Source organism: Aotus nancymaae, unplaced genomic scaffold (genome assembly GCF_030222135.1).
Source record: "Aotus nancymaae isolate 86718 unplaced genomic scaffold, 86718_ANA_hifiasm-v0.15.2.pri h1tg000019l, whole genome shotgun sequence".
In the NCBI taxonomy this organism is placed as follows: domain Eukaryota; kingdom Metazoa; phylum Chordata; class Mammalia; order Primates; family Aotidae; genus Aotus; species Aotus nancymaae.
In genome coordinates, this window is record NW_026988431.1 from 34,390,506 (window position 1) to 34,410,000 (window position 19,495).

Genomic DNA, 19,495 nt, shown 5'->3' on the forward strand with positions numbered 1-19,495 from the left:
AAAATCACCAAGGCAGCAAAAGTGATATACATCACACTGGACACTGATCAGACATTTTTATTTAACACAGAAAGTTGCTGGTGTAAATGATATTACAATAAATATGCTTCAATTTAAAATGCAAGTCACTGAGGGGAAAAACTGGGAGCCATAAAATACCTTTCCTCTCCTCAAGGTTGTCCAAAGTTGGTGGGGATGGGGGGCGAAGGGGTGGTGTTAAGAAAAGGACAAGGCTTTGGACTGGGTTGTTATCTTTACGATGCAATTTAATCTGGGGTGTCACAAGCACGTGCGGCAGGATCGTTAGGAAATAACATCATAAAGAATCAAGAAAGGTCTAAAAAAGAAAACAGGAGAAACTGTCTTGAGGCTTTCTTTCTTCCATGCATAGTTATGAGAGTATTATGATAACCTGTCTGCCCATGGCCACAGGAATAGGAGATGCTTTAAGGAAGCATTGAGTTGGGGTCCACTAAGGATGCAAGAAAAGAAACCAAACATATATTGGATATATTGCATGGGCTAGACAGTTTATGTATATCATCATATTTAATCCTTAAAATAAACAACTCTGTATGATTAGAAGGTATTATTCCTAATTTTCAGTTGAGAAAACGCAGGCTAGAGAGATGGGGTAAATTGTTCAAGGTCATACAGCAAGTGAGTTTGACATCAAAATTTGACGCCAAAGCTAGTGATCTTTTTCTGTGACACCACAGTCACAAGAAGGGGAGCATGCCCCCTCTGAAGTTCACCAAAAATTCTGCAATTCTTTCTTTTGTGGGTTGTGACATCTAAGGGAAAGCAGAGATAGAGAAGAGAATCCCAAGACCCATGAGCAACCAAGTGAGAGCTGAGCTTAGCTGGGCAGTGAGCCAGGGCTGAGTGGGGTCTTTGTGTTCGTGGGTTGCCAGGCATGGCCTCCGGCATCCTGCCCATGACAGGATAGAGATTTGGCTGACAGCAGATCTGTGCCCATTTCTGCTTCACAAGTCAAGAGAACTAGTACTCTTCTTTCTGGGGGTATCTGTTGAGTTGATCATAGAAAAGGCATAGAGGAGGGCCAGGTGTGGTGGCTCATGCCTGTAATCCCAGAACTTTGGGAGGACAAGGCGGGCGGATAACCTGAGGTCAGGAGTTTGAGACCAGTCTGACCAATATGGAAAAACCCCGTCTCTACTAAAAATACAAAATTAGCCAGGCATGGTGGCGCATGCCTATAATCCCAGGTACATGGGAGGCTGAGGCAGGAGATTCACTTGAACCTGGGAGGCACAGGTTGCAGTCAGCTGAGATCATGCCATTGCACTCCAGCCTAGGTAATAAGAGTGAAACTCCATCTCTAAAAGCATAGAGGATACATTCCGGAGACCATAGTTTGGGACTCTGAACGTGAACTAGAGCAAAATCAGGGAACCGAGTCTAAAACATAGTTTCTGATTGCTTAGAAAAAGTGATGACTGCTCACAGCTAGCAAGAGTTCACTCAGAATAAGTCATTTTCCTACTTGGTAGTTTCCAGCTGAGCAGGCAAGTAATGGCCATGAATGCAGAACCTTATCCAGGCATTTGACAAGGTGTCACAAGATCACCTTGGCAATGAGGTGGGAAATGCATGCTGGACCAGGCTGCAAGCAGGTGGAATTGTATTCTCCCTGTATTCTACATGCATTCCAGTATTCATTTGGACCAGGTTGCAGGCAGGTGGTCCAAATAAATGCATGCATCCCTCTTCTGGTGAAGAGGGCCTGAATGCTCAGAGTCAGCAAGTCCTAGCACTGGATGGGGATCTGGCCTGAGAATCAGGTTGCTGAGAGATTCTAGTAGTTGCTTTTCCAGAAGGTGTCTGAAGGTTCCTGTGCTAAGGGTCCTCCTGTGGCCTAGGAGGCACATGGTGAGCCAGTTGGTTAGTGTTCAACAAGTCTCTTTCATCTAAAGTCCCCATTCCTTATCAGGCATTTCAGACTCCAAGATCAAGCCCTGACTACTTCCCTACATTCTGCTAATCTACCAGACTCTCTGCTCTCACCAAATTTGTGTTTGGGGCTTGCACATTGAGGAGGCCTCATAGAACCTGCTGTTGCCTCACTGAGCACAAGGCAGTGAGAGAAACACTGGCCCTGGGCCCAGAGACCTGGGTTCCCTTTAGCTTTCTTTCTTCTGGAATAGCTCTTTAGTTTGTCTTTCATGAGGCTGACATTTCGTATCGGCCAATTATTTAGCAGAAAGTCTCTCACTTTAGGTTTTTCTGATGTTTCCTCAGAAGGAGGTACAGGGTACACCCTTCTGGCAGGACCAGCACAGAAGTGGGAGTGTACCTTCCTCAGGGCATCATATCAGGACATGTATGAGGTCATTATGACCGATATTGGTGGTGTTACCTTTGGTCACTTGGTTAAGGTTGTATTTGCCACATTTCTCAGCTATGAAAATATTTTTTCCTGTGGAATTAATAAGTCTATTGTCAGGAGGTACTTTGTGACCACATATCTATCTTGTTATTTCAACCCACTAGTATTAAGATTCATTAGTGATTCTTGCATAAATCAGTTATTTGAATGGTTGCTAAATGGTGATCTTCTAATTCCACTATTCCTCCTACATTGGCATTCTACTGTAAGAAAGAGTCTTCTTCTTTCCTGCATTTGTTTGTTCATTTCATTAACCAATACATTTATTTGCTTTAAATCAGTTTAGACTTGTAGACTGTAAATGTATTCAATGAGTTATAATCCTTTATTATTTGTTCTTATGCTCAAGTTGTTCTCAGATTTTATTGTAGGGAGACCTTACATCAGATGTGGTGTCCCTTTGACATGCCATTCTTTGAACACTTCCTTACTTTTTGGTACCACAAGATGTCCATGTTAATCTTGTGCTTTCCATCCCCAGATTCAACCATTTTTCCCAGGAACCCTTTTAGTACAAAATAGTATTTAGAAACCAAAATTAGGATGCTAGCTTATATTATGGCTACTGGGTATAACTATTTCTAGGCCCTCTCAGCTAACAGGGCTAAGATACAGATATATATTTATCTATAAAAATATCCACACTCATCTATCTATCTATCCACCCACTCACCCACTGCGTCTATCCTTTTTGTTTATCTATTCATGAGTTCACACTGATACCTTTAATTCCAATCCCACATCACAGGACATTTGTAACTTCCCTCTGTCCACATTTGTAACTTATTTTCCAACAGTGAAACGGTTGACTTCCGTTATCTGTAAGACATTTACTTACTGCTTAACGCTAGGGGACACAGAAAGTAGTTTCAGGATTGCTACCCTATATATCAGGAAAAAGAAATCTACTTATTAGTGTAGAATATTTGTTTAGAGTTTAATATTTTATTTTCCATATTTTGCAGTTGCAAGCAATGCAGCCATCAACAATCTTTCAAACATGGAGGTTCCTATTTCTAGCTTCTGGTGAGAAATGAGAAGGTGTGGCTACTCCTCGCTCTGGACAGAGCATGTGTGCTCCACCAGGGCTGCTACTCTCAATTGGCTCCCTTTGTCATTAAGACAAATCATCTCTCCTTGTTCTTGTACATTTGACCTCACTTTACCTGGGTCCTTGCCATTCACAAGAGGACTGTGGCTACTAGCCACCTCTATCTCCTCTTCTCCTAGTCTCTCCTGAATGTATAGCCAATCCAGTTGTCAATACCACTGCTTCAACAAAGCCCTTCTCTCAGACATCACCAACTCTACATTGCTCAACTACACAGATGTGATTTTTCAGTCCTCATCTAACTCCAATACTAATCTCTAACACTAAATGCTGGGGACCCTTTATCTTTCCTGTCTTCTGTGACAGAAACTACTCTGGTTTCCTCCTAGTTCTTGGGTCTTCTTGAACTTCTTTATAAGGCTGTCAAATCCTGGGGCTCCTCAGGGCTCCTCTCTCCTTATAACTCTCTCTCACTCTCTCTCTCTGTGATCTCATGTTCCCCTATGGATACCTTCGTGTATTATCTACAGGTCATTTGCAAATGTCCCTCTCCAGTGCTGTATTCTCATAGGTCTCTCAAATTCAGCATATGTGGAGGTAAACTTGTCTATCTCCCAGATCTGACCCTCCCTCAGGACTCTCTCTCTTTCTAGTGGGTAGCACTCTCTCTTCCTCACATTCAATCCATTACCAGTTCAATTTCACCTTCAATTGTTAACTGAATAAGTATTCACTAAACTGACAAAGTTCGATTTAAAATAAACACAAATGGATTAGTGCTGAAATACAGGCCAATAATTAAATTATATTGATTAGAAGTAACAAATTGTCTAAGTAACAGAAAACAGAATTTAAATTGAATTCAATCTCTATTCGTAAGTTTGTGGTAAACTTACTTACATGTTGGGAAAACAAGCATTTACAACTGGGAGTACATCCAACATCTTAAGAGAAATGCAGGCTCAAATTCTTAATACATTCAATGAATGCTTTAGGGATGTCCAAAGCTATGGACTAGTCATATGTTGTACTGAACCATTTTCTGTCAAAAATCAGTAAAATAGGAATAAAAATTCCAAGTGAACTTATTGAAACCACCCACATCCACTACACAAACTCATCCATCAAGCCTTTGAGAACCTTCTCTGTGAGAACTTGCACGGCACGTGACACAAGACAAAGAAGTGCCTATTATTAAAGAACCACACTATAAAATACAGAAAATCCACAGCTAACACTCAACTGCGCCAGCCCATATCTAATTCCCAAACATTCTTTCAAGTAAAGGAGTGTGAAAAACATAGCTGCGTTCAACATTTCATCTCTTGATCATGGATGACTTTGGCAGTATATTATTAACAATGAAGATTGACAGACGTAAGTTCCTTTTTATATAACATACACTTTTTTCATCATAAAGAGGTGTGTTATCACAGGACTAAATATAGTTAGAAGTTTTGGTGTATGTGTCTGTCATCTCTAAAATAGGGAGAATAGTAGTACCCACCTGGTAGGGCTGATATAAAAATTAAACGAGTTCATGTAATGCACTTAGAGCGCTACCTGGTAAATAGTAAGGATGACATAAGTGTCTCTGTCAGGGTTTAAGGTTATGTTGTTATTTCAGGAGAAAAAGGAAGAAACCAACAAAGGAAGGACAATTGTAGTTTGAAGAAGGAATGCTTGTGAAAGGGGAAAGAGTCCAAGGCCAAAAAGGAATTAGTGCTACTGCAGCAAACCAGGAAGACACTATTAATTTCTATTTAAAGTTACTAAACAAATTGCTTCAGCTTGCTTAATTCAATTTACATGCATGTAATATTGAATGAAAATTGTGAATTGTTTTAGTGAAAATACACCCACAGAAGAGAGATTTAGTTTTCTTAATGAGAAAAGAAAGCTTGGGACCAAATTTTCATTCAGCCTTAATTGCGAGTTGGTTCAGATGGAGAATAAAGGCACTGTTTAAATGATCTGTCCCTAGAAAGATGAGGGGTCAGGTTATGGCTCGGTGCACAGATCAGCTGGCTGTGGGTAACAGTGGGTGATGCCTGGCTGTGTAGAAAAGGGAATTTCACTCCACATACTCTCGTGGTGGCAGGTGGGTCCACTCTGCTTTACCAGCCTCATCTCTACGCCTGAGTCTTCCCTATCTTGTCAGCCTTCTGTTTTCTCCCATGCATTAAAATGTGATTCTCCTCCACCTCCGGGTTTTACCCAGGCTGCTTTCTCTGCATAAACTCTGCCTAAACTGTGCCTGGCTAAACCTCCTCCAAGGAATTTGCCCCAACTCCAGGTGGAAGATCCTCTTCCTCTGTACCTAGTGCCACAATTACCTGCTACCATGTGGTAGGTCTCTCGCCACCTATGCCTTTTGGGTAGGGGGTGCAATTTAACCAACTCTATTTCCAGCAATAGTGCTTGGAAGATGCAGTAAGTATTTGTGGAATGTTGAAAGGTGGCAACCCAATGTATAACACTAACACAGTAGCAGAGTCCATTCTTAACTTTCAAAAATGACCGAGTACTTTCCATGGAGGGAGCACTGAATATAAAGGCAAGAGGGTGATTGAGGTTATACGTGACCAAAGCCCCACTACCTAATAATATTCCAAGCGATAAAAATTATATATAATATAAGTGTATAATGTATCCAATGTGATTAATTATCTATGCATGCTGTGGTTATCATGGCCTTCGGGGACCAAGCGTACTCTCTGAAGTCTCACTGGGCCATGCTGAAGCTTCTCCTGAGGCTAAAGGAGAGCCTGCAAGTACATCGAGTGTCTTGTGTCCAATACAGTGTGTAGGTGGAGCTGTTTGAGAAGCAGCACGTTCTGCAAGTAGAGTAGAAACCCTGCCCCCGGGAAACCTCACAACAAGGACAACACCCAAGATGCCAGGGGCCTTTCTGACGAGGCAAGGTTGGCAGGAGAAGAGACTCAGTGGCTAGCAGTCAAGCCCATGTTTTATCAAGCCAAGAGGAAGTTATATACTCCCTCAAATAACTTTAATGTTATTCGGCTATTTTAAAAGATATGCAGGGAATACATCCTTTCTTCCTCTGCTAGACTAAGGGTACAAACATTTTTTTCTAAGAGATAAGGACACATTTTGTTTTAACACAGCAGCAATACCATTGTTGGCCTGAAAAAGTTTAAACAATAATTTTTAAATACCATCTAATATCCAGCCAGTCTTCAGATTTCTCCAACTCCCTCACAAATATCATCTGATAGTTGATTTGTTTTGAATCAGGATTCAGATAAGGTCCATACATGGTATTTAATTTATACATCTTCAAAATCTCTGCAGAATTTTATAGTTTTCAATTTCTCTTTCTTACTATTTATTTGTTGTCTCTTTTGCCCTAAAGAATGTATTGCTATCTTATATATAACTATAGCAACCTTGTTGAGCCTTTAAAAAACAAGTTTAATCTTTTTTACTGAGGTATAACTGATACACAGTAAACAGTACGTCTTTAAAGGGTATAATTTGATAGGTTTTGACATATGTGTTGAAATTACAGGCATGAGCCATGCAACTGGCCATATTTGACTTTTAAGAAACTATGAAGTTGTTTTCCACAGCCGTTCCACTATTTACATCCCACCAGTAGTGTATGAAAATTCCAATTGCTTCATGTCCTTAGCCATACTTGGTATAGTCAATTTTTAATTTTAGTCATTCTAATAGGGGTGCAGTGGTATCTCACTGTGATCTTCATCTGCATTTCCGTAATGCTACTGAGCATCTTTCCACGTAGTTGTATGTCTTTCATATATCTTCTTTGGTGAAGAGTCGGTTCAAACATTTGGCCCAGTTTTTCATTGGTTTGTTATTTTGTTTCATTTATTTATTTATTTTTTTGAGACAGGGCCTTGCTCTGTTGCCTGGGTTGAAGAGCAGTAATGTGATCTTGGCTCACTGGAAGCCTCCCAGGATCAAGAGATTCTCATGTCTTTTTGCCTCCTGAGTAGCTGGAATTACAGGTGTGTACCACCATGTCCAGCTAATGTTTATATTTTTAGTAGAGACAGGGTCTCATCATGTTGGCCAGGCTGGTCTTGAACTCCCGGCCTCAAGTGATCCACCCACCTTGGCCTCCCAAAGTGCTGGGATTACAGGAATGAGTTGCCACGCCTGACTAGAATTTATTCCTTCTGTCTTACTGCATGTTTGTACCTTTTAACCTAGTTCTCATCATCCTTCCACTTCCTCCCTAACTCACCCTTCCAGTCTCTGTTAACTGTCTTTCCACTCTCTACCTTCATGTGTTCAAATTTTTTAGTTCCCACATTTAAGTGAGAACATGTAATGTTCATCTTTTTGTGCCTGACTTATTTCACTTAAGATAATGATTTCCAGTTCCATCCATGTTGTGGTAAATGACATGATTTCATCCTTTTTTATGGCAGAAGAGTATTCCATTATGTATATATACCACATTTTCATTATCTATTCATCCACTGATGGACACTTAAGTTGCTTCCACATCTTTGCTATTGTTAATAGAGTGGAATAAACAGGTGAGTTCTGGTATCCCTTTGATATATTGATTTCTTTTCCTTTGGGTAGATATCTTGTAGTGGGATTGCTGAATTAAATAGTGATTATATTTTCAGTTTTTTGAGAAATCTCCATACTATTTTCCACAATGGCTATTCTAGTTTACATTTTCACCAATAGTTTATAAGAGTTCCCATTTCTCTGCATCCTCACCAACACTGGTTATTTTTGTTATTTTAATAATAGCCATTCTAACTGGGATAATATGATATTTCATGTTGGTTTTGTTTTGCATTTCTCTGATGATTAGTAATGCTTAGCAGTTTTTCATATATCTGCTAGCCGTTTGTATATACTTTTTGAGAAATGTTCTAAGCATATCTAAACAAAGAAAAGGTGCAGGAAAAATATGGTATAAAAGACACACTACACCTTTAGAGGGCACTTACCATGAATGGAGCCTGCAGGACTGGAAGTTGCTCTGGGTGAGTCAGGGCATGAGTAAATGTGAAGGACTACAATATTACTGCAGACTCCTAGAGAGTTTATCATCACTGTTTATTTAAACTATACTACATTTTTAAAAAGATTTTTCTTTCTTCAATAGTACATTAACTTTAGCTTACTGTAACTTTTTTACTTTATAAACTTGTCGATTTTTTAAACTTTTGGATGCTTTTGTAATTATACTTAGCTTAAAACACAAACATATTGTACGGATGTACACAAATATTTTTCTTTATATCCTTATTCTATATGTGTTTTTTTTTTAATTTTTACTTTTTAAGTTTTGTTAAAAATTAAGATACAAACACACATATTAGCCCAGGCCTACACAGGATCAGGATCATCAATATCACTGTTTCCTACCTCCATATCTTGTCCCACTAGAAGGTCTGCAGGGGCAGAAACATGCATGGAGCTGTCATCTATGATAACAATGCCTTCTTCTGGAATTCTTTCTGAAGGACCTGCCTAGGGCTGTTTTACAGTTAACCTTTTTTTTTTTTTTTTTTTTGGCAAATAGAAGAAATATACTCTAAAATAAGTATAAAAGTAAATACATAAACCAGTAACTTAGTCATTTATTGCCATTATCAAGTACTATGTACTGTATGTAATTGTATGTGCTAGACTTTTTAGACTTTTATATGATTAGTCATGCAGTAGGTTTGTTTACACCAGTATCACCACAAACATGAGTAATGCCTTGCACTATGATGCTATAATGTCACTAGTCAATAGGAATTTTTCAACTCCATTACAATCTTATGAGACCACTGTGTACACACGTCTGTTATTTGCTGAAATGTCATAGTATGGTGCATTATTGTATTTCCTTTCTTCTGCTTATTTTGTGTTTTGTCTATTCCTCTGTTTATCAAGGTGAAAGTTGAAATCATTGGTTTGAGACCATTTTTTTCCTACTATAATATCTCATGCTATAAAACTCTCTTAAGTACTACTTCAGTGGTATCCTTAAATTTTTTATATATTGTTTTCACTTTTATTCAGTTCAAAATATTTTCTAATTTCCATTTTGATTTCTTTTATGACCCATGAGTTTTTAGAAGTATGTTACTTTATTTCCATATTTGGAGATCTTTCTGTTATTGATTTCTAATGTTATTCCACTGTGGTCAGAGAATACACTTTGTATTACGTCAGTCCTTTTATATCTACTGAGACTTCTTTTATGGTTCAGAACATGGCCTATTTTGGTAAATGTTCTATGTGCCCTTGGGAAGAATGTATAATCTGTGATGTAGGATGCAGTGGTCTATAAATGTCAATTAGGTCAAATTGTTTAATAGTGTTGTTCAAGTCTTTTATTAATTTTCTGTGTGCTTATTCTATTAATTACTGAGAAGAGCATTAAAATAGCTGACTGTAATTGTGGGTTTGTCTCTTTCTCCTTGTAATTTTATGAGTTTTTGCTTTTTATGTATTTTGAAAAATACATAAAAATATGTAAATACATAAAAATACACTTACTAAGTACAAAAAGTGTGAGTATTATTTCTGCTTAAAGAATTTAACCCTTATGATGATGAAATAAACTTATTTATCCCTGGTAATATTCATTCCTCTGAAATCTACTTTCTCTGATACTACTATAGTCACTCCAGCTTTCTTTTAATTAGTGTTAGCATGGGACAGTTTTCTGTTCTTTTACTTTTAACCTATTTGGGTTTCTATATTTAAAGTATGCTTGTTATTTATAGCTGGGTCTTGCTTATTTTATTGAATCTGGCAGTCTGCCTCCTTGCAGAAGTTGTTAGACTATTTATATTTAACGTGATTATTGATATAGTTAGGTTTAAGTCTCTTATATTGTTTTCTATTTGTCTCATCTGTTTTTTGTTTTCCATTTCCTCTTTTTCTTCTTTTGAATTAACTGAGTATATTCTGATTCTATTTCTTTTGTATACTTAATAACTATAACCACTTCATTTTAGCAATTGCATTAGAGTTTAAAACATATCTTTAACTTATCACAGTCTATCTCTAAGTGATGTTATACCACTTTATGTATACTTCCATTTCACCCCTCAGCCTTTATTCTACTGTTATCATACATTTTACTTCTATGTATGTTAGAAATCCCACGATGTGTTGTTATTTTTGTTTAAACTGTGAATTGCCTTTTAAAGAAAATTAATCAATAAGAAACCTTATATAATTGCCTCATGTGGTTACCATTTTCAGTGCTCTGCATTCCTCTGTGTCAGTCCACGCTTCCCTTTGGTATTGTTTTCCTTCTGCCTGAAGGAATTTAGCACTTCGTGTAGTGCAAGTTTGCTGGTGGTGAGTTCTTTCAGCTTTCGAATATCTGAAAATGCCTTTACTTTGCTTTTGTTTTTGAAAGATATTTTTGCCAGAATGGAATGGATATAGAATTCTAGGTTGACAGTATTTTCTTTCAGTTCTCTAACAATGTTATTACACTGAATTCTCTTTTGGTAAATTCAGTAACAAGATATCTGTTGCCATCTTTATATTTGTTCTGTGGCTGCTTTTGACTATTACTGGTTTTGAGAGATTTGATTATTATACATCTGTGTTTTCTTAATGTTTCTTGTATTTGGAGTTTGTTCAGATACTTGGATCTGTGGGTTTTCACCAAATTGGGAGAAATTTCAGTCATTATTTCTTCAAATACTTTTTCCAGTTCTTTCTTTGTTTTCTCCTTCTGGGATTCCAATTCCAAGTATATTAAGCTGCTTCAAGTTCTTCCATATCTCACTGCTATTCTTTCTTTTTTAAAATTCCTTTTCTTCCTGTATTTTATTTTAGACAGTTCCCTAATCTTCAAGTTCACTAATCTTTTCTTCTGTCTAATCTATTGTTAAATCTTCCCAGTATATTTTTCATTTTGCAGATTGTAGTCTTTAATTCTAGATGTTTGATCTGGGTCCTTTTTATATTTTCCATATCTTTACTTAACTTGAACATAGAGCATATAATTATAATAACTGTTTTCAAGCCTTTGTCGGCTAATTCTAACATCTGCATCAAATCTAGTTTGGTTTCCATTGGTTCATTTTTCTCTTCATTATGAGTGTGGGTACAGACTTTAAATTTTTTGTCACAGAACACCAAATTGTCCTCAAAAATGTTTTATCGTTTATTCTATTACTACCAGTACAGTCCTATTACTACTAGTGCTTCTTTATTCTGCCAGTACTGAATTTTGTCAGTCTTTAATCTTTGCCAGTCTCATAGGCTAAAACTATTTACTCCTATAGCAGATATTTTTTTGAGAACTAACTGTAAGCCCGGTGACACATGGTTACAATTCTGTGGTGTTCCAGCAGCCATAGGAGATACCCTCATGGTGGTGCTTATCACCTTGTGTAGTTTATCACATTTTTATTTGCATTTTATTTGGTTATTGTGATTTTAAGCACCTTTCCCTAAGTTTGTTGGCCATTTATACTTCTTCTTTGATATACTGCCTACTAATATCTACCAATTAGTTTTAATAAATTGTTTGAATTTTTTTTATTCCTATTATTTACTAAGCTATTTATTTGTCAAGGATAGACACTCACTTTCACTTTTTCAATAATAAAAATAAGTTTTTAAAATAAAGACATTTCCTTTAAAATATACTAATACTTGTACATGATTTCTTTGAAGAAATGATTTTTATGTTACTCAAATACTTTTTGCTATATTAAAAGTAAATAGGAATTGATTTTGGTATAAAAACAATGTCCTTAAAGGCATACTTTTTCAAACAATATAGAAACACAAAATACATATATGAATATATAAGACATTCACAAATATACAAGTAAATAATTTCATATATATCTGATAGCAACATATACATTACTTATATTCCTTAGAAACAATCATGCAGATTACAAATGTCACTTTACTCCTTTAATAATGAAATAGAAAGTCAAGATTAAACATCCTCAGACTATATATTTCCAGCTGATTAAATATTTCTGGCAAAGTCATGCCATCTGTATTGGAAATGCCCCATGTATAAGATTATTAATTTGCAATAATCTAGGATCTCTTCTTTCAAGAAAATGTCAAAATGCCCATTATCAAGCATTTGCTTATCCTCTGAAGAGTATCAGGACCTTTCTGAGGTACATGCTACCTATTCATCTGGCTGTAACGGCAAATGTTGGGAGTACCAGGGAGGATGCTCTCATTGTGGCACAGGTTCTATAGAGGGCCTGTTGTCATTCATTGCCAATGTGAGGTGGATAGGGAGGGGAGACCTTGAGATGTGTTCAGCTCCATGGAAAGGGATATGACTTGTACATGTGTCATAAGACTATGAAGCATCCACCCTCTGAATATGATGAAAAGAATATGCCACCAGTTATGCTGTGAATAAATAAACTGAGATGTTTTAATAATAGTGATGCCAGCAGACAGAAAAGCCCCATGAAGCCTAACCCACCAGTTCTTCTGTTGGGCTCAGGGCCCCCTGACTGACCTGTTTGGTGTAGGTGATCTCTGGCCACCTCAAACAAGCGCAGGTGCATGTTGGTGATGGGGTTAAAAGAGCCACAAGCCAGGAGCACCACAGGGATTGGGCTCTTCATCTCGTCAGGCACATCCACATCAGTTGCAGTGGCCACCCTGCTTTTATGGAGACAAAAGCTCATGTCAGGGAGTTATCGCTGAGACAATTATCCAGACCAGTTTCTTTAAACCACACACAGACCATTACTTCTCACTTGTAAGATGACTGAGGAGGCCATAAAAACAACATTTAAGGAGAGTTTGCCATGGGCCATGAGGTATGCCAAGTGCTATGCCAAGATATATCCTTTATTGCCAAGTCCTTTTTAACAACCCTGAGTGGTTACTCATATAGCTTAGGGACCGTAGAAGCTACTGGGTCGGGACTGGAACCCAGGCAGCCTGATCCCAGAACCCGTGTTCTGTTCTGAACCTCTATATCCTCCCTGGGCTGGGACAGATCACCCTGGGGTCAGAAGGAGGGCTATAAAACCCCCATAGTGTCATCCCTGGTAGTCCTAATAGATCTCACAAGGTCCAAGAGTAGATCAGCACTTTTAAAACACTTTTTTTTTTGAAACAATTTCAGACTTAGTGAAAAAAGGTTGCCAAATTTATACAAAATTTTTTTATACTCTTTATCCAGATTTCCCAAAGTTAACATATTACCACACTTGTTTTATCATTCACTCTTTCCACACATGTACATATCTGTTTATAATTTTTTTCTGAAATGTTTAAGAGCAAATCATAGACATAAAATCCCTTTGCCTCCAAATACTTCAGTATGTGTTTTCTAAGAATGAAGACGCTTTCTTACATAACTGCAGAGTGATGACTGAAATCAGGAAACCAACATTGTTACTGGACTATTATCTAATGTGCAGACTGTATTCTGATTTCACCTATTGTCCTTTATCTGGGGCCCAAGCATTTTCAGAGGGCGCAGCACACTGTCTGGCCTCACTCTGTTGAGGTTAAAGGTGAGAAGGAAACAGCCCGGACTCTAGGGCAGGCTGGCAGACATGGCTCTCTTGCCTCTGAGATGCTGCCTCCTCGAGGTGGGCCTTGGTTGACCCCTAGTCTGCCTCTCACTGGCTGTGAGACCTAGGGCAAACTGCAGACTCTTTCTGAGCCTCAGTTTCCTAATCTGCAAGATGGAGATAATGTTACTTACTCTTACAAGGTTGTAGTGAGGATAGATTAGTTACACATGGAAAAGTACCTGGTACATAAGAAGCATTTAATAAACAATCACTGTGACTGTGAGGATGATGATAACAATAGTGAGAAAGGTGCTGCTGCTGCTGCTGACCCTAATGGAGGAGGAGAAAGGAGATGACGGTGTGTCTGTGGTAGGCAGTGTTTAAGATGGCTTCCAAAGATCCTTCTAGAATTCACTGGTAATCTCACCCCTTAAGTATGGGCTGAAACTTGCTTCCAACAAACAGAATACAGCAGTAGTGGTTACCACTTCTGAGATAAGGTTACCAAAGGCCTCTGGCTTCCCTCTTGCTCACTTCTTTTGCTTTCTCACTTGCTCACCGTGATGCAGCCAGCTGGCAGGTTGTGAGCTGCCCCATGGAGATGCCCATAGGCCCAGGGAGTGAGAGAGACCTCTGGTGGCCAACAGCCAGTGAGGAACTGAACCTGCCAACAACTACGTGCATGAGTGTGGGCATGATCTTTCCCCAGTTAAGTTTTCAGATGTGACTGCAGCCCTGTGAATACCCTGATTGAAGCTTTATAAGATAAGCTTTATAACTAAAATTATATCTGAATTTATGACCCACAGAAACTGTGATATACTAAATAAAAATAATAAATAAATGTGTTGTTTTAAGCTGCTACATTTTGGTGTAATTGGTTATGCAGTAATAGACAGTACAGCAGCCAACAGGAGGAATGCATTTACTGCCTTTATTGCTCATCTTGCGACGATGCTCTTAGCTGTAATCCTGCACTTCTGGGGACAGCATGTGGAGTGCTCCGTCACGGGAACGTGGAACCCTATTTGTATCTAAGGGAAACTATTTTAACTTGGCCCATGTTATCTGCTTCTCTAGGCTTTCATCAAGCTTCCTACTTTATATTCTAGCAAGAATGAACTACCTGTTAGGGCTTCTTTGTGAGACCTTCATGGTTTCCTGCTTCAACCTTCTGTATAGGCTATTTTGGTTTCCTCTAACCAGAAAACCCCCTAGCACATCCCAATCTGTTAAGACCCAATTTATGTGATCACATTATTTATGACTTCAATCACTATCAATTACCTGCTAGGTACCTATATCAGTTAGGGATATACTGACTGCAAATAGAAGCCTAACCTCAGTGGTTTAAACAAAGAGAGGTTCACTTGTTTCTAACATGACAAAAAGTCTGGAGGTAGGTACCTAATGACATTAGATCACCTGCAGTTCAGTTTTTCCCTCATGGTCACAAGCTTGCTGTTACAGCTATAGCCATCATAACCTCAATCAAGGTAAGGGGGAGGAGCAGGGAGCTGTACTGGATTAGCTATTCCTGTTCATCAATAACACAAGAGTATTTTAAGAACCTCCTGTAGATTTTGCTCCTGTCTCATTGGCAAGACTAGGTTACATGGCCACTGTAGCTACAACAGAGGCTAGAAAGGCATAGATTTAGCTTGACAGCCTCTCCGGTGAGAACAGTGAGGGAAAGGGTATTGGAAACTGGATTAACTAATCCACTGTGGCTGCCACAGAGTTAGGGATACAAGTATCTGGGAGCTGGGAGGGTAGAAGGCTGCTGAGATGGCCTCTCTGACATCTAGCTTAGGTTAGCTCATCTCTGACTTACCTTTAATAAATCACATGCCACATTCTATTGAAAAAAAAAAAAGAAAAGAAAACCTGCTTATGAGTCTCTCCTATCCACTGATCAGTAAACACTTTAGGAGGGGAAGTGGTGTTTTCTCCATCTTTGGATTTCAGCTTGAAGCACAGAGCCTGGCCCAGAGTGGGGCTCAGTGAAGACGGAGACAGGACACTGGCTGGCTGGAGGGCAGACCTGCCTCCTGGTAGCAGGAAGGCCCAATGCATCTCCTACTGTACACAGAGTTGTTCTGCATGTACTCTGAGCTACAGTGTGAAGATGAAAAGCTCTCAGTCTACATGGCCTTGGTCTCTCCGTACTTCCTTTAAGGCAGCAGGAATACCCCCTACCGTGTGGGAAGAAAGCAGTCAACAAACTGCTGCTAGCTTCTCCCAGGGAGGTTGGATGGTTTAACGAGTTATTTGCAAAGTGTGCCAAGCTATTCACAAGAGCAGCCTCGTGATGACTGTATCTGAAAAGGGGGCTGTTTTTTTTTTTACAACTATAATAAAGTCTTTCAAAATCCTATTTCATTTGGACAAAATATACATTGTTAGAACCATTAAAACATGTAATTGTAGCATCTCAGGTAACCGGGGGCTCTCATCCATTTTTCCAAAAGTTCCCAGAAACTGTAAATTAGAACATTTGTTTGAACGGTGGCATCAACAGCATTGAAGTGTGATGCTGAGAAGGAGAATAAATGACCTTTATTAAGTGCCTCTCTTCTTTTTTTGCTGTGGGCAGACTGAGCCACACTGTTCTAATGGTGACTGTGCTCTGTCTGGGCCACATCTCAGGCTGAAGGACACAGTGAGTGTACATTTCCAGGATCAGTAACAGGATCAATGCGCCTGTACCATTTGTATACTCTAATTTGCTTCAACTAAGTACCCTCCCAAGCCAAACCCAGAGAAATACAGTGATAGGGTTAAAATGGACTCACTCCAGGAATCCACCAGGACAATAAACTGGCTCTGGGTTGAGTGCAAATCTCATCAGACACAAGGCAAGACGCATGCCATAGAAGTGTCCCATCTGCCCTTATCATCTAATAATATCTAGTGAGACGGAGCAAGTGAGGGAGACATTTGCTATTGGGAAAAGCTTCTCATCAATAAGCATTTAATGGAGGCCACAGAGTGAGTAATAATTGCTGCTGAAGGATTTAACAAGTTGAGAATGTGGTGTACAGGCTTGTTGGAATTTATCATTAAACTGGAGATAAGGCAAACGGGTTCCACCTTTGGCTCCCGCCCCCTCTCCAGCTTTACCGCCTCCTACTCCTTAGTTATCTAGACAGCATTTCATCCCACTCCTCAAGCGTGACATGCTGCTTCTGCAAATATGGTCATGACCACCTGAAACGCCCTCCTCACCCTTGTCACCCTGGTGATCTGCCTTCAAGATTTTCTCCCTGGAATACTTACCTTTTATCTCCCCCCACTGCCCCCACCACCATACTAACTCTGTACCTGTCACACATTTTGTCACCTTTCTCTTTCTTCACCACAGAACTGTCATTGTTTTTATGCATGTCGCTCTTCTCCAAGTGGAAGATAATCTCCTGGAGGGTTTTTCCTTCTTTTTTCTTTTTCTAAGAGACAGGGTCTCACTTTGTTGTCCAGTTTGGAGTGCAGCGGCATAATCATAGCTCGCTGCAACCTCAAACTCCTGGGCTCAAGTGATTAGAGGGTGGTTTTTTTTTTAAGTAATTTTTTTTATTATACTTTAAGTTCTGGGGTACATGCGTAGAACATGTAGTTTTGTTACATAGGTATATATGTGCCATGATGGTTTGCTGCATGCATCACCCCATCATCTACATTAGGTATTTCTCCTAATGCTATCCCTCCCCTATCCCCCCAGTAGAGAGTGGTTTTCAAATTTATCTTGGTCCTTTCAACTCCCAGCACTGTGCCTGCCACCAATAAGTACTCAGGAAATGTGTGTGGAACAAACAAGAGAGTCAGTGTCTGTCCCTGACCAAGTATTTTTGTCAGATGGCTACTTCCTCTCTTTGGTTCTGTCCCAGTCAATGGAGTGGGCCTTCCAGAGATATAAAGTGAACTTTCTGGCTCCCTGAAGATTCCTCCACAAAGCCCCACTTCACCTGACTCAATATGAAATAAAAAAAAGAGACATCCCTGCCTGTTGGGCCCTCTTTAACACCATGATCCTGTCACAGGGAATATGCTGGCCACCTGCACATTGATACCAAGGTCATTCCTCTGCCATAGAGAACTGAAGGTCGATGGCTGTCCATTTGCCAAGACAGTCCAGATAATTCCTTCCAGGTTCTACTGCCCAGACATTGCTCACTACACTGGTTTTCAGAGTCCATCCAGTTTCTGCACAACAGCCAGGTCTCTGGCACCCAGCTGCCTCTGAAGGATTTTAAACAGGGATGTGACTTGCTCAGTCTGTGTTTTACAAAGAGTATTCAAATGCATCGGGAAGTCTCAGGGACAGTGGATACATCAGAAAGTCTCAGGATGGCCCAGCTGCCCTCAGGTCTTTCTGGCTGGAGAAGGTCAGGCGGCCTCCACCTTCCTGGAATATGGCCTCTTCTGCTGCTCATGTCTCACCTGACTCAGCAGGTAATGTGATCCTGGCCAATACTCCATGTGTACTAAGTTCTAACCTACTGTGCACCCCTCAGCCCATTTGTCAGAGGCCGTCACAGAGGCACGGAACGGAAGGCGAGCTGGGAAGGTTAAGTGCCACCACTGCAGATGTAATGTGCTAATGCTCATTGCTTGGGAGGCAATCAATTTACCTTTCCCTGCGGTGAGCATTTCTATCAGGCCCAGGCCCGGGAAAGTGGCTGAAAACATCCCTGTTTATTATAGACATAAAGCAGATGGCTTCAGGCAGAATGGAAATGGATTCTACAAACATCTTTCATTACACAGACTTCTTGACCAGACTCCTCATCTTAAAGAAAACAAGAGTCACGGTTTGTATGTGGGGCTGACGACCACATTTTTCAGGACTCGGTGAAATCATTTCCATCTGTGTGAGTGTGTTGACTCCCCTAGGGCAATCAACCTTCATGCCAACTCCGGTACTTTTTCTTTTTAACTTTGTTGCATTCACCTGCTGTCGCTATGGGTACACAATACTGCTAAAAACAAAAGCAAAGCATACCTTCTTTGTCAGTGTGAGGATCCTCTGCCAGTCACCCCTTGGAGGAAACAAACACGTCAATTAAGCATTCATCCTAATTGTGAGACTCTCGGGAAAGGAGGCAGCCCACTCTTCAGTTTCAAGAAATTTCAAAAGATTTGAAGGAGCACAAGGAGTGGAATGAGATCTCTTGCAATGCCACACTCATGAGTTTGGGACTAGTTTCAATTGCTGCAATAAAGTGCATCTGGGTAACTGCTACTGGGTTTATTGAGTAATAGGCTAGGCGCTGTGCTAAAAACTTCACACACATCAATACTAATTCTTTCAACACGCCCGGAAGGGAAGGGTTTGTGCTTGCTTTTTGGTAAAGAGTCCAATCAACCTCCCTAAGGCTCAGTGAGCCACAGAGAAAATGGAGTTAATTATAGGTACTTCTTAGAACTCTCATGAGGGTTATTGGAAGTGACCCATCTAGCACAGTACCTGACCCATAGAGGGTTCTCCAAAAATATTAGCCCCTTTTTCTTTCATTATGTTTAAAACATAATTCACCACTCCCT

General features: G+C 39.6%; 1 protein-coding gene across 4 annotated transcripts in view; it reads right to left on the minus strand.

The window, feature by feature from the left end:
• NMNAT3 (nicotinamide nucleotide adenylyltransferase 3) overlaps positions 1–19,495 on the minus strand; it is a 97,630-nt gene that overhangs the window by 38,994 nt on the left and 39,141 nt on the right. For 3 of the 4 annotated variants that reach the window (XM_064378743.1, XM_012451085.3, XM_012451088.3), the window contains exon 2: positions 12,940–13,088. In XM_064378743.1, coding sequence (XP_064234813.1) covers positions 12,940–13,048 — 109 coding nt within the window. In that variant the 5' untranslated portion in view covers positions 13,049–13,088. The remainder of the gene's footprint in view (positions 1–12,939; positions 13,089–19,495) is intronic. The other variant, XM_012451087.3, reaches the window with a different exon arrangement.